The sequence below is a fragment of the Lolium perenne genome, chromosome 5 (genome assembly GCF_019359855.2).
Source record: "Lolium perenne isolate Kyuss_39 chromosome 5, Kyuss_2.0, whole genome shotgun sequence".
Taxonomy (NCBI): domain Eukaryota; kingdom Viridiplantae; phylum Streptophyta; class Magnoliopsida; order Poales; family Poaceae; genus Lolium; species Lolium perenne.
Window position 1 is genome coordinate 130,564,633 of NC_067248.2, and position 20,110 is coordinate 130,584,742.

Genomic DNA, 20,110 nt, shown 5'->3' on the forward strand with positions numbered 1-20,110 from the left:
ACAAATTAGAGAGCATGTGGTGATTTCAGATGGATTTCCGCGAGAATTATCACCCACGGCCGGCGAGGAGCAACACCACCCACGCACTGTTGCAAGTCGCCCCCTCACCGACCATGCGGGCTCCTCTGGCTTGCGGAAGGACAAGCAAATCATGGAAGATGAGGGAACTATAGGGCCATGGCGAAGGCTCATGGGATGGCACGGGTTCGCCTCCTGGTTGTCGACGTCTTCCTCTCCGTCATCGCCATATCCTCCAAGCAACTGATCAATTACATGCGGAACATCTCGAAGGTGAGAATTATGCATGGCCGACGTCCTCACTATCGGCTCGTGGCCGCGTCATCCGCATTCGCCGGTTCCCGTGGTGGTTTGAAAGTACAAAAAAAAGTTTTTTAAAACATCAACATGGATCTAGTTTTAACGATTTTCGACACTATAAACTAAAAAAGTTTTGGACAAATGGTTCTTAAAATATTTTGTTTAGAAAATTTGGATTTTAAAATAAAAATTGTCTCCCACCTAGTCAGTGTACCCTCTCTCCAATCCTAATCCCACTTCGCTTTTTTTTACGACACTTGACAAACATGCATACATCCAAGGAAAAAAAATACGTTTGGCAAAACCTTGCGCACCGGTAAGGAGAATGGGTCACTTGTTGCAATGAGAGTGCGCTGAAGTTCCGTTCGTGAAGGTTTCTTTAGAGGTCGTTTGGTATACATCATTTGAGCCTGGAATCCTGGAATTCATTTTAAAATTTCATACGTGGGCTGTTTGATTGACACATAATTGGGCCATCATTTCATTTAGAAAATCCAGCAAAATGATGTCATGTGTAAACACAATTCCGAGCTGAAACCTATCATTCACGTTTCTCCATGGAAGCCATTTACAAATTCAATATTGAATTCTACTGTCATTTACAATTCCTGTGACAACCAAACAAGTGTCCATTTCTGCAATTACAATGTAAATGAATTTCGAAATGCTACAAATGAAATGAAAATCTGGCTTCCAAACGACTTCTTAGTGATTTGGCCTAAACGGTGGTGTTTTGTAAAAAAAAGCTATACTTTGTGATTCGGTGAAAAAAAAAACCAAAAGTGGGTGCAAAAAAAAAAAAAACTCCGTCCCAGGCCTCGTCCTGCCAACAGGCTGTTGCTGCTGGTTGCTTCCTGGGCCGACTCCCGAGCCCATCTCATCTAATCTCGAGTATCCCCTCAAAAAACAAAAAGAAAAACAAATCTCACTCTGGAGTCTAGACCTTCCGACGCCTCGCCGCAGACGCCGCAATCCCGGCGCCCCATCCAGGTCCGCCGCCGCGCGCCGCTCCCGTGCCCGCCCCACCGCTGGCCGAGCCCTCGCTCTCAGGATGACCATGTACGGCGGAGGTAAGACCTCTCGCCCCCGCCCCTGCCCCTGCGCAGCTAAACCCTAAACCCTCGCTGGAGATCTCGCGCTCAGTTTCGCTCCCTCTCCCCCGCAGACGAGGTTTCGGCCATCGTCATCGACGTGGGGTCGTACAGCTGCAAGGCGGGCTACGCCGGCGACGACACCCCCAAATCCGTCTTCACGTCGGTGAGAGAAAATATGCTCCTTCTCAAACTGTTCGGATTATTATGCTGGGTATTTCCTCCGAGTTTGCCAGAGTCTCTCTGTGGCAGGCTGTTTTAGTTTGTTGAACCAGGAGTGGTGATGGACGAATTAGCTCGTTCAATTGGGAGTGAAATTGACAACTCGAGCTAGATTTGTGCGCATTGCATCTGCGGAAGTTTGTGCTGGCGATGGACGAATTAGTGCGTCATTTCCAGCTATTTTATGTCGATGGCTCCAGATTCTGGTTCCAACATGGTGTGCTAGTTGTATCAGTTCATGCTATGTTAGGCCAAGTCATAAATATATTTTGTAGCCACATAGACATAGCCACTTTAGTACTAAGTTGAATTCAGGAATTGAGTAGACCCAATAAGAGACCTGCACTTACCTGTTGGCTTCAGTGCAGCGTGCGCAATCTTTTTAATCTATGACAACAAAGTTAGCTCATGATTCTGGCCTGTCTAATGGCCCAGATTTGCCACTAGTTGTTAGTTTTAGCTTGTGTGAGCATATCTTAAATTTACTGTGAGTTGAATGTAGAAACTGAATTTCAAGTGTTGAATACGTTTGCTGTTAGTTCTGCGGTCAACTTCAGATCTCGCGGGAAAGCGGTACTGTCATGTTTCAATTGTGGGAATTCAGTTTTTCTACAAGTTGTTAAGTTTTCTGTCTCCCTTAGACTCTACAGTAAATGTTTTGTCTTGTGTGAAGAATTTTCCTCTTTACTTAGTAGGATTATTGGGCCCATTTTTTGCAGCATGGCAGTAAATTGCTAGTTTCACTATGTTTCTGATGAAGTAAGCAGACCACTCATGTAAAACCAATCAGAGAAAATAAGAAGTACTGGGTGATTAGCACTAAGAAAGTGGTTTGAATTTGACCACTTAATGCTATTTGTTTGGTTTAGCACCTTTTCTTCGCCTTTGCCTGAACAGTTCTTGGAAATTATCTTGTTTTTTTGTTCAAGAGCATGCGAGTTACCTAATTCGAGACTTTTGGCCAGTACAACTTATTGCACTCACTATCTGGTTTTGATATGTTAAGCTTGTTGGTTCAATTGAACAAACTGAAGATACCGATGAAGCTAAGCCAGAAAAGGAGGCTGACTCTACACCAGATCCTAAGAATGGATCCAAGCCTATGGATGTGGACAAAGCCAAGACAAAGCGCAAATATTTTGTCGGTCAAGAATTAGAGTTCAGGAGGGATCATATGGAGGTTAGTAACTGCACATTCTAGGGTAATTTTTGCTCATAATTTCGCTAACTATTTCTTATTGATTCTCTCCCATCCCCACTGAACAGCTGATCCCGCCAATGAAAGATGGAATAGTTACTGATTGGGATGTTGTTGACAACATATGGAATCATGCTTTTAGGTAATTTTACTTATCTACTTGATGCTGCTCTGAGAAATTTCTCCTCTTTAACATGTTCATCAGTAATCAACAATGCCATTATTTGAACTAGGATAAAGTTGCTACTTTAAGCTTAAGAAAGTAGCATTCTGTGTTTATTTGACATAATTTGCTAAGTATACTGATTATGATTTTCTCTTAGTTTGTGTGTGCATGAGGCATGATTCATTGTTTCCCTCTTGTTTTATTTAACTCGTTGGGATGCTGTGACTTCTGCAAAAGATAATGCTGATTAAGTACAAGGATTTCCTCATTATGATGCTATGTATTACATATATTGGAGTTACTATTGCTTTCTTCCACTGTACTACCACACTGGCTCGTTCTATATTTCAGACGTCGGCTATTGATCAATCCCGAAGAGCATCCTATGCTGATAGCTGAACCATCTACAAACAGTGGACAGCAAAGAGAGAAGTATGTGCATATGTTTTGTGTTTAAAATATGTATATCACTGACCCATGGTTCTATAGAAAAACTTTCCTTCAAGCCTGACTCTTATTTTCCATATTTCATAGAGCAGCAGAACTTATGTTTGAGAAGTATAAAGTGCCAGCGCTGTTCCTAGCAAAAAATGCAGTATGTCTCTCGCAGAAGTATCTTTGATGCAATAAGTTCTATTATTTTTAATTGTTGATTCGGCTGTCAGGTTCTCACATCTTTTGCATCTGGACGTGCTACATCTCTGGTGGTTGACAGGTCAGAATTTTCTTGATTACGTCTTAACTGCACAACCTGCTGTTTTCCATATAGATAAATGAAGGTCTCTTTTTTCCATGTTAGCCTGAGCAGTTCATGAACAAGTGCACCTTGTTGTGGTGTCTGCTTGGTTCTTAATCTCCTACTTTATGTCTGAAGTATATTGTTTTTCACCAATAAGTTGCACATAGCACACAGATATTGTGTAACAATCCATCTGCGGCAAGGAAAATATACTCATGAAGAAGTTGGTTCTAGCTGTTAATGCTTAAATTTCCCGTTTTCTTGCTTGATGTGAACAACTTGTATCTGAACTTGTGAAAACCAAAGGTCATTTAGTGAAGTTAAGACTTGTCAAATTTAAGATCATAATGTTACACCGCCACCTCTTTTTTTGGGTTCTAGTTGCTGGTTTTGTGCTTAGGTGACCATCTCAATTCCTTAAGCATTTTATAAGCTATGCTATTAGACTTTAACAAACTGGTGTCAAACGTCTACTGACGATTTATTTTATCTTAATTTCACCTCTTTGGGTCTTATGTTGTGAGAGAAATTGCTGGAATATGACAGTTTGATCATGTTTGGTACAGTGGTGGAGGGTCTACTGTGATTTCTGCTGTGCATGATGGTTATGTTTTGCAAAAGGTATGTTATGCTATTAATATACCGATTCAAGGCGAGGTTTACTTGCCTGTATCTAATAGTGATTGCCCATTTTACTTTTTACATTTCACTTGAAAATGTGTTTAGTCCGCTGCTTCAACACTTGATAAATTAAGATGTCAAGTTATATTATATGGTCCCTGGCATATGCTAACACCACATTTGCCTTGCCTCTTCTGAAGTCTTTTCTTCTATCATTCACTAACTTATTTTCTTGTGGCAGTCTGTTGCAACTTCTCCAATTGGTGGTGAATTTTTAACTGACTGTATGATGAAAAGCTTGGAGAGCAAGGGCGTTGTTGTAAGCATATCCCTCTTTCTTGACATAGCATACTAGTCCTTGCTGTATTTTCATATCTCATTTGTTCACTTCTCAGATTAGGCCCCGATATTCATTTAAGAAGAAGGAAGTGAGCCCTGGCGATTACAAGGTATAGTTTCTGTAACATTATGTTTGATATTAATTTGTTTCTTGTCTGCTTGTGACACCTTCGGACAAAGAGATAACTCTTTATATCATTTGATGTGCCCCTTTGTTGGAACTTGAAACTACTTGTACCATTGAATGTGAGCTGAGCCATTAGTTTGAAATCAACACACCATTAAAGAAAAGAGGTGGAAAATATGGGAAAGACCTCGCGGGCTGGTATCTCTGTTGAAATATAGTTGCCTAGTCTCTTCCCTTGCCTCAATCGGTCTTTCGGTTGAACTGGCTAGAGCATTCAATTCTACAATCTGGTCTCTAGGTTATCCATGGCTAACAAAATGTGAGATAGCCTGTGAAGTGGTCTCACTACCTTCCCCTTGCCAAATTCTTCTGTGGCACCCAATTAAGTTTTGCCACATGGCATTGGTCTCTAGATAGATCCTGAATATCTGAATATGATTTTGGCATTTCAAATATCATGAAGTAGCGCCTTCTTGTTCATATCAATATTCATAGATACATGAGCACTTGGTGGTCCTCTGACTATATATCTGCCCCTTTTATAATTCTTCAGTACGTATTTATGTGGTTTACCTAACGTTCTGAGTTTGTCGTGTTAATCATGGTTATATTCTAAATTAATGCACATTATCCAACCGATTACTGACATTCTTATACAGTTGAAAGCCTGAAAAAATACACTACACAAATATAAGGGAAACTATGTTGTCTGTATTCTGTGAACCTATATTTGCCTTTTCAGGTTGTAGATCTGGATTTTCCAAACACGACGGATAGTTATAGGTTGTACTGCATGGTATGTTTATCGGCAAATCTGTGAATCTTGTTTTGCTTTGTTGATTACTGTCTAGATGCCTTTAATGCTGATGCTTACTCTATATCACAGAGAGCTATTGCTAGCGACATCAAGGAGTCAGTTTGCAGAGTTCCAGATACTCCCTTTGATGGTATAACATTTAAAAAATATATTATTTCTAAGATTGCTTAGCTCTGCTATATTAATGTGCAAGCTTGGCTAATACTGTTTCTACCATGCTAACCTGTACACACAGTACAAGGAATATGCCAGCTCAGATGATCCATTAATGAATCTTATATATGCATCACCATATCTGGCTACTTTCATGCATGTCGTATGCCCGTCACCGTTTTATTCATTTGACTGATTTGACACATCTCTTTGTACTTTAAGCATATCTTGCTTTATGTTCCCCTTTTGGGCTGCTGTTAATTTTCCCTGTTTTATTTTTATGCAGAAGTGGCATATGCAAATGTTCCTACAACTTCATATGAGCTTCCAGATGGGCAGTAAGTTATCAATACTATGTAGACACATATTTGTTTCCAGTGAGTTATTACCAATTAGACAAAGTATATTGGCGAGTACCTATGTTTCTGGAGGAGTATATGTATATCCAGTGCATCTTGCCTTCTTACTCCATTGTGCATGCCTCTTAAGTTTACCCTACAAATGTTCATAGAAAAATTCATTGTTTACCAGTTGACATAAAACCAATATATTGCACCACTGAAAAATGTCAGGGAATAGGATATGTACCTAATATGGGGTAATAGTGGTCTACTAGTTTTATGAGGGTAGTATTGGTATTTCACCCATGTTGTCTTGTAGCTGCCTTCATCTTTATAAGACTAGCAATGTATCCCGTTCCAATGAATCAAGAAATATGAACGTTAATTTTGTTCTTTATTTTCTGCAATTTATCTTAGACTTAATCCAACAATTTATCCCTTTTTATCCCTAATTACCCTCAAATGCTTGTTCCTGATGATCCTCTTCCGGTCAGATCCATCGGGATCCTGACAGTAACCACGAAGTTTCAACCCAAAATCCGATGAAATGGAAGTCCACAAATAGAATGGGGAAATCTACAAGTCACGGTTAACTGGGATCTGCTCATGTGTCACATTTTAGTGGAGTCTCGAGTTGCAATTTTGCAGCCTGGTAGACCATATCATGATTTAGCTACTACAATAATTGTAGGAGTAGATTATTTTCATGCCTAGACATGGTATTTTGATTTCGGATGGACAATGCACCTATAAGATGTTGGGACGCTGATGTCTCAACTTTCCCTGTTGCTGTTACTGCAAATTTGTGGCAGATATGTTGTTTGTGCTTATACTGTTTAAGAGCTTATAACTTATCTGTGCTATATCCGAGCAGAACTATTGAAGTTGGTGCAGATAGATTCAAGATTCCTGACATTTTGTTCAATCCATATCTTTCTCAGGTGAGTGGGATAACTCTAATTTGCTCTGTCCGCGTACGTTACTTGGTGATAGTTGTAGATTACACTATAACAGAACAAGTTCATTGCTTTCTCCTTCAGTTCATGCTATTAATATTCGAGAAGTTCTTTTGGACCTAGCTTACTTATCTGCACCATCCCTCACGCACACTAACATTGTGACCAACAGACCATTCCTGGTGTCGAAGGATTTGGAGATTCTACTTCAATTCGTGGACTTCCACGAATGGTGAGTTAAAGTTATGGGGACTATGCTGTTGTGCAACTTGGACAGTTCATGTTAATGAAGTTGCTACCACCATTGTTTTTCATCAGGTCCTTGACAGTGTAAATAGGTGTGATGTTGACATTCGCAAGGAGCTACTCAGCAGCATCTTGGTAAGGACATTAATTTCAGTGTTACATTGTGCTACTTTTCTCTTCATGTCCCCATGCAGGAGCTTAGTTAAATAACTTGTATGACATAATCTTTAATTCTCCTATTATGTTTCGTTAATGCATTTCTAACGTCTGCAAACTTGTATTCTGGATAGCTTTCTGGCGGCTCATCATCAATTCTGCAGTTAAAGGAGCGCCTAGAAAAGGAAGTAATGGAGGTAAAAATAATAATTAACTGAACAAGTTAGGATAAATATCGCAATATTTTATATTCTCACCACTTCCAGTTCCATGTATATTTCATTTTAGAATATGAGCATTCAACCTTGAACCACTAGCATGTGCAAAAACATTTAGAATTTTCACATAGAAATGATAGGAGGTTTATAATCAAAAGGATTTGTACATTTTTATTTTCTATATAATGACATGTGTTAGAGTTAGGCGTGTATTTTTTTTTTTTGAAGCTTTGCTATGTATTGATTCAATTCAGTAGCTTATTTGCTTTAGACAGGCACATGCTTTCCACCTTATTTCTGCCATCTTCCTTGAAAATAGAAGAATTAAATGGATCTCATTATTGTTTTGGTCAGTGACTAGTAATAACAGGATAATTCATAAAAAGAAGAATCTCTATGGTAAAGGATGCTGATAATGTTTCCTTAGTCTTGATTTTGCTGGTTAGTGAATAGTGATTACAATGAAGCGATGAAAGCTGTTGAGAATGTTTCCTGAATCTCTGCAAGTCATTCTTATTTTTAACCCAATGGTTGCAGGAGTCCCCTCAAAATGCTCGTGTAAAGGTTTTGGCAAGTGGAAATTCAATAGAGAGGCGATTCAGGTTGGACTACTATACTTGTCTTTGTATCCGATTGCCAAATTGTACCTCCTATGCTCAGTGGATACGGTTTGCAGCAGGGCAGTTTGAATGATTGCTGTGTTATGTGTGGCTGGAAAGTTAAACTGATTTTTGCTGTTTTAATTACATGATTAGCTAAACGAAAGAATTTGCCGTGGACTTGAAATTGGTTTAAAATTGGCTGAAACCATGTTGATCGCCTTTGCCAGTAGAACTTACCATACATAGAGAAACGCATGCAGTGTGGGCGCCTGTGCCGAGATTCATCTGTTAGATGTTCATTGACATCAGTGATAATTCAATGCAGTGTTTGGATTGGAGGAAGCATTCTTGCATCTCTTGGGTCGTTCCAGCAAATGTGGTTCTCCAAGGCAGAGTAAGTTAGATAATTTTGGTTTTGTTTCCCTTGCTCATCTTGGACGCCTAAAAATATTGGCCATGTATCCTACATACAGGTATGAAGAGCATGGTGTTTCCTATATCCAAAGGAAATGCCCATGAAATGGTGGAACAAGCTATGTGTTGCCGAAAGTTGTGTGGGCAACCATTAGATGCAGGCGACCAACGCCACCTTGTTATGTTGTCAGCTATTATCGGGGATATTTATTCATGTCATGACTAGTTTTTAGGTCTGCGTGTGCAACTGACTCAGCTAGTACTTGTCATTAATGGCAGATGTTCGTGTGCTGATTTTGTTTGTCGGCGATGTAGAAATGTAACGAGTTACTATTCTTTAGAATCCGGTGTATCCTGGAGTGAAGTCTTTTTAGTGGCCATTGACAGCTGGTAAGAGAAGCTGTAACTGATCGACTACATGTAAGTTAAGTCAAGTCAAACGTTTTTTGAATTTAGGCTGCTAACAGTGAGCTTCTTCACAACATTAAGTTAAGTCGTGTTCTCTCTTGGAGGCATGGGTATAGTTGGGTTAGACTTTTTGGCACGGGTTCTGCTGTTGGCTGTGGACTAAGGGCTTTGTCGGTGGTCATCGAAAGTGAACTTGAAGTTGTTTGCTCAGGAGTGATCACGATGAAGCTGAATGACAACATCGACGGTGGTCTTTCTACTTGTGATCTGTGCGTGTTGTGAGGGTTGCCAGGTGGGTTGGTGGTGTCTATGACGACACTGGTTTATTTTTAAATAATTATTTCGAAAATTCTTTTCTTCATATTTTTTGCTCTGTTATTTGAAAATAGAGTTTAGAGCTAGAGCAGGCCTTTCACCCCTAGCCAGAAGTCATCCCCATACCATATTATGTTATGCATCTCATCGATCAAAACTTAATTCCGGCAAGGCTGTACTCCCTCCATCTAAATTTAGGTAAATCTCTAAAAATAGATAGATACCATTCGTTGTCTGGTTTTTCTTTAACAATTAATACCATATATTCATAGCAATAAATAGTACATGGTAGAGATACATGAACTGACTCCAACGATTACAAAATAAAGTCAAAAAGATAGTAACAAATCTTTGAGGGGAGGTGGCAATTTGGCTCATAGGAGCAAATGCTCTCATTATATAAAATAATTAAAAAACAATTTTAAAAATGTTAAAAAATTGTGATATAAATTTGTTGGTGTACATCGTGACATTCTATGTTAGTGCACAAATTTTCGTGGAGAAACAACATTTTATATGGCGTGTACAAAAAAGACAAAAAAATATCCTGTACGTAGTCGTGTTATAGCATCAAAACTTGTCTTTTTTACAGGAGCCATAATTGTTTTTAGTTTTTTTTGAAAACTTGTGTACCAACATAAAATGTCTAGATGTACATGTAAAAATTTAGTTTAGAATTTTTTGACATTTTAAAATGTGAATTCACATAATAGGAGCATATGCTCCTATGAGCCAAAGTGCATTTCCCATCTTTGAGGTCTTTAATTTCTTTCTTCTTCCAGAACACGAACCATAAACCTGTAGATACCGACGATAGTTCTCTCATAATTTTTTGAGCCGCAATACCAAGGCTGTGTGCACGCAGGCAACCATTAAAGCAGTCATACAATATCGGCAAGAGAGTACCAACACCAGTATGTCAGGGAATAATAACCGACTAGCTTTGTCGTCGTCGATGGAGAGCCGAGAGTACGAATCACCATTATCAAGGATGTAGCAGTCGGGACAAAAATTGCGAGGATAATCCTCCTCGTGGCAACAACGACAAAAGATCCAAAATCGATTTAGCGAAGCAAGATCCGAAGATCCATACCTAGAAACTTGTGATTGTTCAACACCACCACTGACGCCGGGGAGAAGATCTCGTCGCCGAACGAAAGGCCGAAGATCACTTATTGCAGACGATGCCATCTTCATTGAGGGGAAACCAACAAGAAGGCGGTTACCAAAATCCTAACATAATTTAATGAAAACAATACTTTTATTCGAAACTTCACACATAGATCGGGTTCTCCACTCCTCCCGACGCCGGCAAAGCCGATCGGATGAGGGGGAACCAATCTATGAGGAGGATGAACTGGAGGCGGCTAGGGTTGAGGCGGTGGCTGAGAAGAGAGGGGAGCAAAAAGTCCCATTCGTTGTCTGGTTGATTTATACGGAGTATATGATTTGCTAGTTTTTAGTAAATTGAGAATTAATCTTGTGCTCAGTGAACTGGATAGCTGTCGGATCTTACATGGAGATTCGTGCGCCTTTTACTGATTTTACGTTTTGTTGTTGTTTATTACGGGCTGCCAGCTCTGCGCTGGCCCTTCAAGATAAAATTAGACCATATCACAATATAAACGGGATTTGAACCGACGACCTTTTGTTTCGAGAATACAAACAAGTTTACCACCAGATCATCGAGCCATTGATCAAGTGGAGTTACAACCGAGAGAGAAATACTTTGGAATCCGTACTGTCTGAATTTCTATTTTTGTCCAGTTGCAAGTGGAGTTCCAACTGACATTTATTGCCCAGTTGCATATGAAGTTGCTACGGAGAGAGATTATGTTCTTAAATCCGTACTAACCATGAATCTCTAGCTTTGACTTAGTTGCAATTAGGGCGGCAACTGATCTTTGTTTCCTACTACACTTATAAGTAGAGTTACAATCGAGAGATAAATGCTTGGGATTCGTGCTAACCTCTAATTTCTCTTTTTCCTAGTTGCAAGTGGAGTTGGAAGTGACCTTTGTTGCCCAATTGCAAGTGGCGTCGCAAACTGAGAGAGAACTGCTCCCAAATTCATACTAACCTTGAATTGATCTTTGTCCCAGTTCCAACCGGGTTGCAACTAGTCTTTGTTGTTGAGTTGCAAGTGGAGTTGCAACTTAGAGAGAAATGTTATGGAATCCTGGTAACCTCGAATTTCTCTTTGACTTCGTTAGAAGTGGGGTCGAACTAACTTTTTTTGCCCAATTACAAACGAAGTTGCAACTCGGAGATAGATGCCTCGGAATTCATGCTAAACACTAAATTTTCCTCTCGTTACAAGTGGAGTTGCAACTGAGACATGATTGTTTTTGAATCCATACGAACCCTAAGTTGAATCTCTGAAGTCTGAACTATGCTCGCCACAGATTCCCAGGAACAATGTACTAATCCACGAGGACAAAAGATAAATCAAACAACATTTTTAGGCAGGCACCGACCGTTTCGTCAAGCCGGGGAGCTTCTGGGTTAACTTTCAGAGTGGACTGTTCTGAACATGCTTGTCCGTCGTTTGCCCTAATTCTCCTCTTGGCGTTCACCCTTCCACTAGAATTCACGGAAGCCACTGAACAAGGTTCATGCTTGACCTCGGAACAATTTCCTAGCGGCTGCTTGGCCGGCCCGACGTTGTATACCTCGTCGTCTCCAAGGCCCTACGTCACAGCAGCCACGACGCTCACCGCAGCGACAATAGTTTTCGCAACCAAAATCGGGACCATGTTCTGTAAGAACCCTAGGCACAAGATCTACTAATTAACCTTATTACGGGATCCAGAGGGAAAGTCCACGGATCCAGCCAGGAGAACGCCGAGACGCTGCTCAGCCGACGCCGACGCGGTAGCGCAATATTGGTCAGCTGCTGCTTTCAGGTGAGATAAACGCACGAGAAGCCCCCAAATCCTTTCATCTGAACTAAACGCACGCACAGCCAAAATTTTGGACCGGCACTACATAAGTTTAAGCGATTTCCTACACCAACGGCTCAAGAAAAGCATCATCAACTGATGGACGGAGGGGCTCAACTGACGCATTAATTGGATGCGTACAGTAGAACAGTTCTCTGTGGGCGGCGGTATAGCTCATTTTCTGCTCGACGAAGAACCAATCTGACAAAGACTAGCAGAACACATCCCAACATGATATTCGACCTTCTCGATAATATGCTCATCTGGTCATGCGAGCCAAAACGCCGCGTCCAAAAGTAAGGCCCGACAAACTCACGCTACGTTCATTTCAAACATCCACGAAGCCGCAACACAAAGGACAAGAAGCTACACAAATCTTAAAGCATAGAGTTCAAACGATTAGAAAATAGGCTGGACACACATAACACGGTGACTAGCAAATCCCTTCATAATATAATAGGTAGATAGCTAGATTAGTTTCAGATGTGGATGGTCATACTCGCACACAGAACACGGTGACACTTTTTAAATGACGAGATACATATATGCATGTGATTCTGTCGGTAGAACACTTTCATGGCACTAAGTTTGGAGATGCTTCATATATCTGAATTTTTCCCTCCATGGCACTAAGTTTTGAGATGCTTTAGATGTGAATTTTTTTCCCTCTTTGACGCTAGTTGAGCTGCATAAAATATAGATAGTTCATCAAAGGGTTACGCACATTTTACTCAATTTGGTTTCCACGCACGTTTATTAAGCTTCTGCCATTTAGCGGTTAGTGATGTCAACGGTATCCCACTACCACACATGTCATGTTTATGCATTATGCCCTTTGCTTTGAATATCATGTACCTGCCATGTGTGTCCCTGACACACAATAGTTCTTTAAAGTTTGAAGAAGCAATCTCATGGATGCAGCTTTATTTTAAGATCTTTCTAACACCTCTCCCAGGTGTACGTACTGCCTATATAAGGTCATCTTCCGTTTCCATGTTCTTTCAAAGCTAGTACACACTACGGCAACAACAATCCATCGCAGTACGACAACAACAATCTATTGTCATGGCTTACTCCCAAGGTGCAACCGTTCCAAACACGGCGCCTGTGTTTCATCCAACAGTATGGGGTGACTTCTTCATCGACTACAGTCCAGAAATATTACAGGTATACTTTTTTATATGTACATCCGTAGCTGTTCGATTATTTTTCGATCAGCTTGACATGGCAAATTCGAAATCTGTTGACAAGGGATACTAAGTAGTGACACCTATGTCTGGATTTTTTTGGTGTTGCTACCAATTGTTCTTACTTATGTCTGAACATGGTATTATCTCGTTTGCATGTTTTTCAAATAGCTTCCCATATTTGTAAGATTATTACAAATTTATTCGACAAACATCATGCATACAAACATTCTTATTGTCTGCTCTTAACACACATTTAAATAATGTCATCATACTACAGAAGACATTAGTTAACACTATATAACTTATATTTTGGTATGCTTGTAGATGTCCGAGGAATGGATGACAGATAGGTCCAATCAATTGAAGGAGAATGTGCTTGTGATACTTGAGGCTTGCAGTACTACAATTGATAAACTGAACCTTGTGGACACTCTCCAACATCTAAGTATAGATCATCATTTCGATGAACAAATTGTCTCCATATTAAGAAACATACATGCTTCTGAATCCAATAGCTCCAACCTTCATGAGGTCGCTCTTCGATTCCGCTTACTGAGGCAACATGGACTCTGGGTATCTCCAGGTATATGCTAAGAACCAAACCCCCTAGCATAATGCATTTGGTATTGTCTATAATTAACCTTATATTTTTACATGTATATTATTGTTTCTTAAAATTGATAATTTTACTACATGTGAGATATCTTACACATTCATGTGATTGCTAGTACTAATACTGAAACATCACAGCTGACATCATGTTCATAATCAACTTTGTCTGAAATATCTTTGTATTACTCGCATAAAAGACGTAAAAAAAACATATGAGATAAGAGCCATCAAAGACTACCTAATATATGCTCATTAGATGTATCATGTATACTTTGCAGATGTATTCAACAAGTTCAAAGACGAAGATGGGGCGTTCAATGTTGGCATAAGTAATGACCCAAGGGGACTCCTAAGTTTATACAACGCATCATATCTTTTAACACATGGAGAGACGGAGCTTGAAGAAAGTATCTTGTTTGCAAGGAAACACCTTGAGTCAATGGAAAGCAACCTCAAGCCCCCATTGGCTGAGCAAGTCAGGCGTTCTCTTCACTTACCACTACCTAAGACTTTGAAGAGAGTAGAGGCGCTGCATTATATGTCAGAATACAAATACGAGTCTATGCACAATTCTTCAATTCTAGAATTTGCAAAACTGGATTTTAACCTTCTGCAACATCTCCACTTAAAGGAGCTCAAGGCTCTCTCGAGGTAACTTTAATATTTGACATACAAAAGTTGTAAAGAGTTTAGTTTCTTGACATCAGAATACTAAATATTGTAGGTTCTTTCAAGTTTCATTTTTTTTGGAAAACTTTCATAGTTGAACCACTAAGAACTACTACTACCTCCAATCTAAAATGGATGTCATTATAGAAATATTACCTACCAAATAACTCCAAGATTGATCATCTGTTAGAAAAGGTTTGCTAGGATCCCAAATAAAAAATTACTATCATGAGATTTATCATGAAATTTTATTTGAAGTGTATACTTCTTTATGTGAGGGAGCATGCTTGTACATATATTGATGGTAAAAATACCATCTCGAAAATCATATGAATGTCCTACACTATCTGCATTTTGGATAGGGGTAGAAATATCTGACCTATCTTTGCTCTACCAATCAAGTACGCAACTAGGCATACAGATGGGTGGGCATTGTATAAGACAAGTAATTTTCATCTATATTGTCCTCTTAATTATCTCGATAAATATCCCTATCATGATCTAACAAAACTTTTCATGACATATAGTTGATTTCTAAGCTTACATGTGAGAGAGACTATGCACATGTGTGCTTTATTAACTCGACAATCATGCATATTTATGGGAGAAGTAAACTCTCTTACACAATAATAAAATAAGCTATCTAGAAAACACATATTTTAATTCTTCGATGCTCAAACTATGATGCAAGTTTAGTAACATCCATTAAATTCATGTGTAGTAATTTTGGGACATCCCTCATTGCATACATCTCATAAATGAGCTAAGAGCAAATTTATTTTACATAAAATAGAATAACAAAAAATTCAATTGTAGGTGGTGGAGAGATCTTTACAGAGAAGTGGGGCTAACTTACTCACGAGACCGTGTAGTGGAGTGCTACTTGTGGTCATACACAGCATACTGTGAGAAAAAGTATTCGCGTGCAAGAATTATTCTAGCCAAAATAGTCGCAATAATAATCATGACAGATGACACTTATGATGTGCGTGCTAGTTTGATGGAGTGTAGACAACTCAATGAAGCTATACAAAGGTTGGTAATTCTTGATGTTGCTTTATCTTGTAAATTTTGGAATGAAACGTGCATTCACATAATTTTATTCAAAGTTTCAACTAAATAATTTTCATACAGATGGGAGGAGAGTGCCATTTCTCTTCTACCAGAGTACCTCAAGAATTTCTACCTCAAGCTGATAAGCACATTTAAAGAGTTTGAAGACGAGTTGAAACCAGATGAGAAGTATCGTGTCTCTTTTAGCATAAAAGCGGTACGCCACTTGCATCTCCCAACCACAAAGTGAAAATTCATGTGTGCTATGTTTTGCTTCTTTATTTGTATTATTCTCGTAACACGAACTGTGCTTGGAACTTACGTGATGGTAATTTATCAAGACATATCTCCATTCAAAGACCTTTAATTTATGAAATTTAATGCTAGAAATGTATGCTCTGCAGTTTTAGATGTAGAAACCATATATTTCAATATGATGTGGAAGTTTCACTAGAAATTCACTAAAGATATCATTGCTCCCTTAAGGTATAATCCCATGTGGGTATCGAATCTTATTCTATATTGTAATACTTAAAATGTGCGTGTATATTTCAAATACAAAGGTTATTGTCTACATCCATATATACATGGTCTACATTGTGCAAATCTTATATCATTAGTAATGATTTTTTTGTTCCATCTGTAGTTTCAAATATTATCAATTAACTATCTCCAAGAAGCCGAATGGTCTCACCATAATTACAAGCCAAGATTTAATAATCAAGTGGAGGTATCTAGTATATGCTCTGGTGCACCACTAGCATGTGTTGGCTTGTTTGTTGGTATGGGTGATACTGCAACCAAGGAGGTACTCGACTGGGCACTCGGTTGTACAGATGCTGTCAAGGCTTCTGCAGTGGTGACAAGATTAATGAATGACCTTGCTTCATTTAAGGTACAAATTAAATCTGAAGAATACCACCCATATACTTTTCATCTTTTGATAACACCTCTCATGAAGCATATGTGTTTTTTACAGCGTGGAAAGAACAAAAATGATGTGGCCAGTTCAGTGGAGTGTTACATTAGTGAGCATGGTGTGACAGGTGATGTTGCCATTGCCAAGATAGGTTCTATGATTGAAGACGCATGGAAGACTACAAACCATGCACGCTTTGAGCTCGCTGAGCTATTTCCTGCAGTACAACTAGTCGCGAATGTATCAATCAGCATGTGGTTCATGTATGCCAACCAGAAGGACTCTTTTACATTCAGCAATGGCCTTGACGGGACGATTAGGCGCCTTTTTCTCAATCCTATTCGCTTCTAGACAATGGTGTGGTGGGTACATGAGTGCTAATGGTTTCGTTCACTGGCAACATCACGGTTATCTCGTTCTAAGAGAACTTGTATCATCTAATCTATTGCAGTTGTGCTTTTTACCGCTTGATTATGGCTTTTCTCAATTATTATGATTGATCCAATAGGGATTTGTATATTTCGATATTACTTAAAAAGCAATAAAGAATAATATTTATATTCTAATATGCGAGATGTATCTTTGATCCTCCTATGTGTACATTATTTCAAGATCGATACATCATATTCTATATAGCTCACGTCAGTGCATTGCAATTCTACAACGAAGCAAAGCACATTCACAATAATAGGAGCAAGGATGAAGAAAAATTTAAAAATGAAATAGAGTTGACTTATATATTTTTATCGCCTCAGACTTGTGTGTTCCTCTCAATGCAATGAAAAAATCTAGAATAACTATAATACGAGGAAAACCAAAGCACCACCATTCGGGTTATTTGATGTATGTTCTTTCATGACCTCTATCGAATAAATTTATAACAAATGTTGTATACATCTCTTCGGTGCAGAGGCCAGGGCTCTTGAGCTCCATTTAGAAAGAAAAATCTAGTGCACCAACTGTGCTAGAAATAGAACAAATTGCAAGATCTATAGTGTGTCACTAACAGATTTGAAGAGCATGTTGATTCCTATATCCAAAGGAAATGCCCACGAAATGGTGAAACAAGCTATGTGTTGTCGGAAGATGTGTGGGCAACAGTTAGATGCAGGCGACCAACGCCACCTTGTTATGTCGGCAACTTATTCTGTAGGGATAATTATTCATGTCATGACTAGTTTTTAGGTCTTCTTGTGAAACTAACTCGGCTAGCACTTGTCATTAATGGCATATGTTCATGTGCTGATTTTGTTTGTCGGTGATGTAGAAATGTAACGAGTTACTATTCTCGATTCCGGTGTATCCCGGAGTGAAGTCTTTTTTTAACTGAAGCTGTATCTAATCGACGAAATATAAGTTAAGTCAAGTCAAACATTTTTGAATTTAGGCTGCAAAGAGTGAGCCTCTTTACAACATTAAAATTAAGTCATGTTCTCTCTTCGGGGTATTGTTTTGGAGATTGATCCGGTTGGTGGGACAAATTGTGTGGGGATTGCTAGGGTGGTTGTTCTATAAAAAAACATACCAAAGGTGGGAGGAAACACTCTGCATATTAAGAAGGTTGAGAAACTCAGGTGACCCCTCTGGGAATCAAATCCGGCTATCTTGGGACACAATACCGTACCACTGAACTAGTGCTCGGTTCTGAGGGAAGCTATTTTAGATCCACTGGTGTTATGAATTGTTTGGAAAATATTACAGTGGTGAGTGGATCCTAATCACTGATAATCTAGCGAGCTTTTTTTTGGTTCACCTACATGTTTCTCGTTTGAAGCTCATCATTGAAGTCGGAGCTGCCTCTTTGTCAACCTATTGGGATGGCTTTTTGGCATGGGATTGGGTTGGCTTTTTGGCATGGGTTCTGTCGTTGGTTAAAAATAGGTATTTGTCGATGGTCATGGAAAGTGAAGTTGGAGTTTTTGGCTCAGGACTAATGACGATGAAGCTCAATGGAAACATAGGCGACGGTCTTTCTCCTTTGATCTATGTGTTTCGTGGAGGGTGTCCATGTGGGACAGTGGTCTTTCTCCTTTGATCTGTGTGTTTCGTGAGGGTAGCCAGGTGGGTTGGTGGCATCGATGATGACACTGATGTATTTATAACGGTTGCCTTGTTATTATCAGAAAAATTATTTTCTTCATTGTTCGGTTGCTTTCGATGGTCCTGGAAGACTTTAACATGATTCTAAACGCCTCTGAGAAAAAACAATGATCTCCTGGATAGAAACATGATGTTGAGGTTTCAAAACTTTTTGCATGAGCATGGGCTCAAGGAATTATACTTGCATGTGAGAATTTTCACTTGGAGTAATGAGAGAGAGAGGCCTGTGCTTACTCGCATTGATTGCGCCCTTGTTTCTGTGGACTCGGATATGACGCACCAAGACTCTATGCTTCAAACACTGTCTTCTCCAGTCTCAGATCATGCACAATACACCTTGCTTTGAATGTTGCATTCATGCCTAAGCGAAGATTTAAATTTGAGGCATTTTTTGCTAAAATTGGAGGGGTTCGATGAAGCAGTTAAAAAAGTCTGATCCTTTTCGGAGATTGGATGTCCTAATTAGAAACGCAGCAGAATACATTCAGTCATGTGTACAGAGGAGAGTTGGAAACATGAAACTAAAAATCTCCATGGAAAATACCATAATCTTCCAGTTCGATGTTTCCCAAGAGAGGAGGAGGTTCACACTGGCAGAGTCTTGGCTCCGCAAGATGCGCAGGCAAATGGTACTTGGTTTGGAGTCCCTTGAACGCACGATCGTCAGGCAAAGATCTAGAATCGGGTGGTTGTAGGAGGGTGATGCCAACTCTAAGCCGTTTCATGTGGTTGCCAACGACATAAGGACCAAGAGCTACATCTCTTCAGTTAGAGTGGGAGAAGCAATTGTGACAGACCAGGAGAGGAAGAACGAAGTGTTCACTACAACGTATGCCAATCTGCTTGGGAGTATTCAGAACAGAGTTCACAATATCAATTTGGAGGCTTTGGAGACATCGGTTGCTGACTTTTAGGACCTTCACAATATCTTCACAGAGGATGAGACATGGAACACTATCAACGATTTGCAGCCCGATCGAGCCCCATGCTCAGGCGGTTTCATATGGGTATTTTATCAAAGAGCATGATCATTGACCAGAATATTTTTTGTTGGCTTCCTAAAATTAGGAGTGGGAGATGGAAGGAGTTTTTCTATTCTAAATCGAGCTTTGATGACGTTTATCCCTAAGAGGCGGGATGCGACGAAGATCAAGGACTACATACCTATAAGTCTAGTC

General features: G+C 39.5%; 2 protein-coding genes across 2 annotated transcripts; both read left to right on the forward strand.

Moving 5' to 3' along the window:
• The first annotated feature begins 1,226 nt into the window (after positions 1 to 1,226).
• Positions 1,227 to 9,179, forward strand: LOC127302656 (actin-related protein 4). The gene is made up of 20 exons (XM_051333188.2): positions 1,227 to 1,388; positions 1,484 to 1,575; positions 2,638 to 2,811; positions 2,898 to 2,971; positions 3,347 to 3,427; positions 3,530 to 3,590; positions 3,661 to 3,710; positions 4,301 to 4,355; positions 4,597 to 4,674; positions 4,751 to 4,804; positions 5,564 to 5,617; positions 5,708 to 5,768; positions 6,078 to 6,129; positions 7,007 to 7,073; positions 7,261 to 7,320; positions 7,407 to 7,469; positions 7,625 to 7,687; positions 8,246 to 8,310; positions 8,636 to 8,704; positions 8,784 to 9,179. Exons 1-20 carry the CDS (start codon positions 1,370 to 1,372, stop codon positions 8,827 to 8,829), a joined length of 1,338 nt encoding a protein of 445 aa, XP_051189148.1. The 5' UTR covers positions 1,227 to 1,369; the 3' UTR covers positions 8,830 to 9,179.
• Positions 9,180 to 13,454: 4,275 nt separating this feature from the next.
• LOC127298350 (tau-cadinol synthase-like) lies at positions 13,455 to 17,265 on the forward strand. Its single transcript, XM_051328234.2, has 7 exons — positions 13,455 to 13,556; positions 13,904 to 14,162; positions 14,470 to 14,842; positions 15,677 to 15,895; positions 15,995 to 16,130; positions 16,560 to 16,808; positions 16,893 to 17,265. Exons 1-7 carry the CDS (start codon positions 13,455 to 13,457, stop codon positions 17,181 to 17,183), a joined length of 1,629 nt encoding a protein of 542 aa, XP_051184194.1. The 3' UTR covers positions 17,184 to 17,265.
• The last annotated feature ends 2,845 nt before the right edge of the window (positions 17,266 to 20,110 follow it).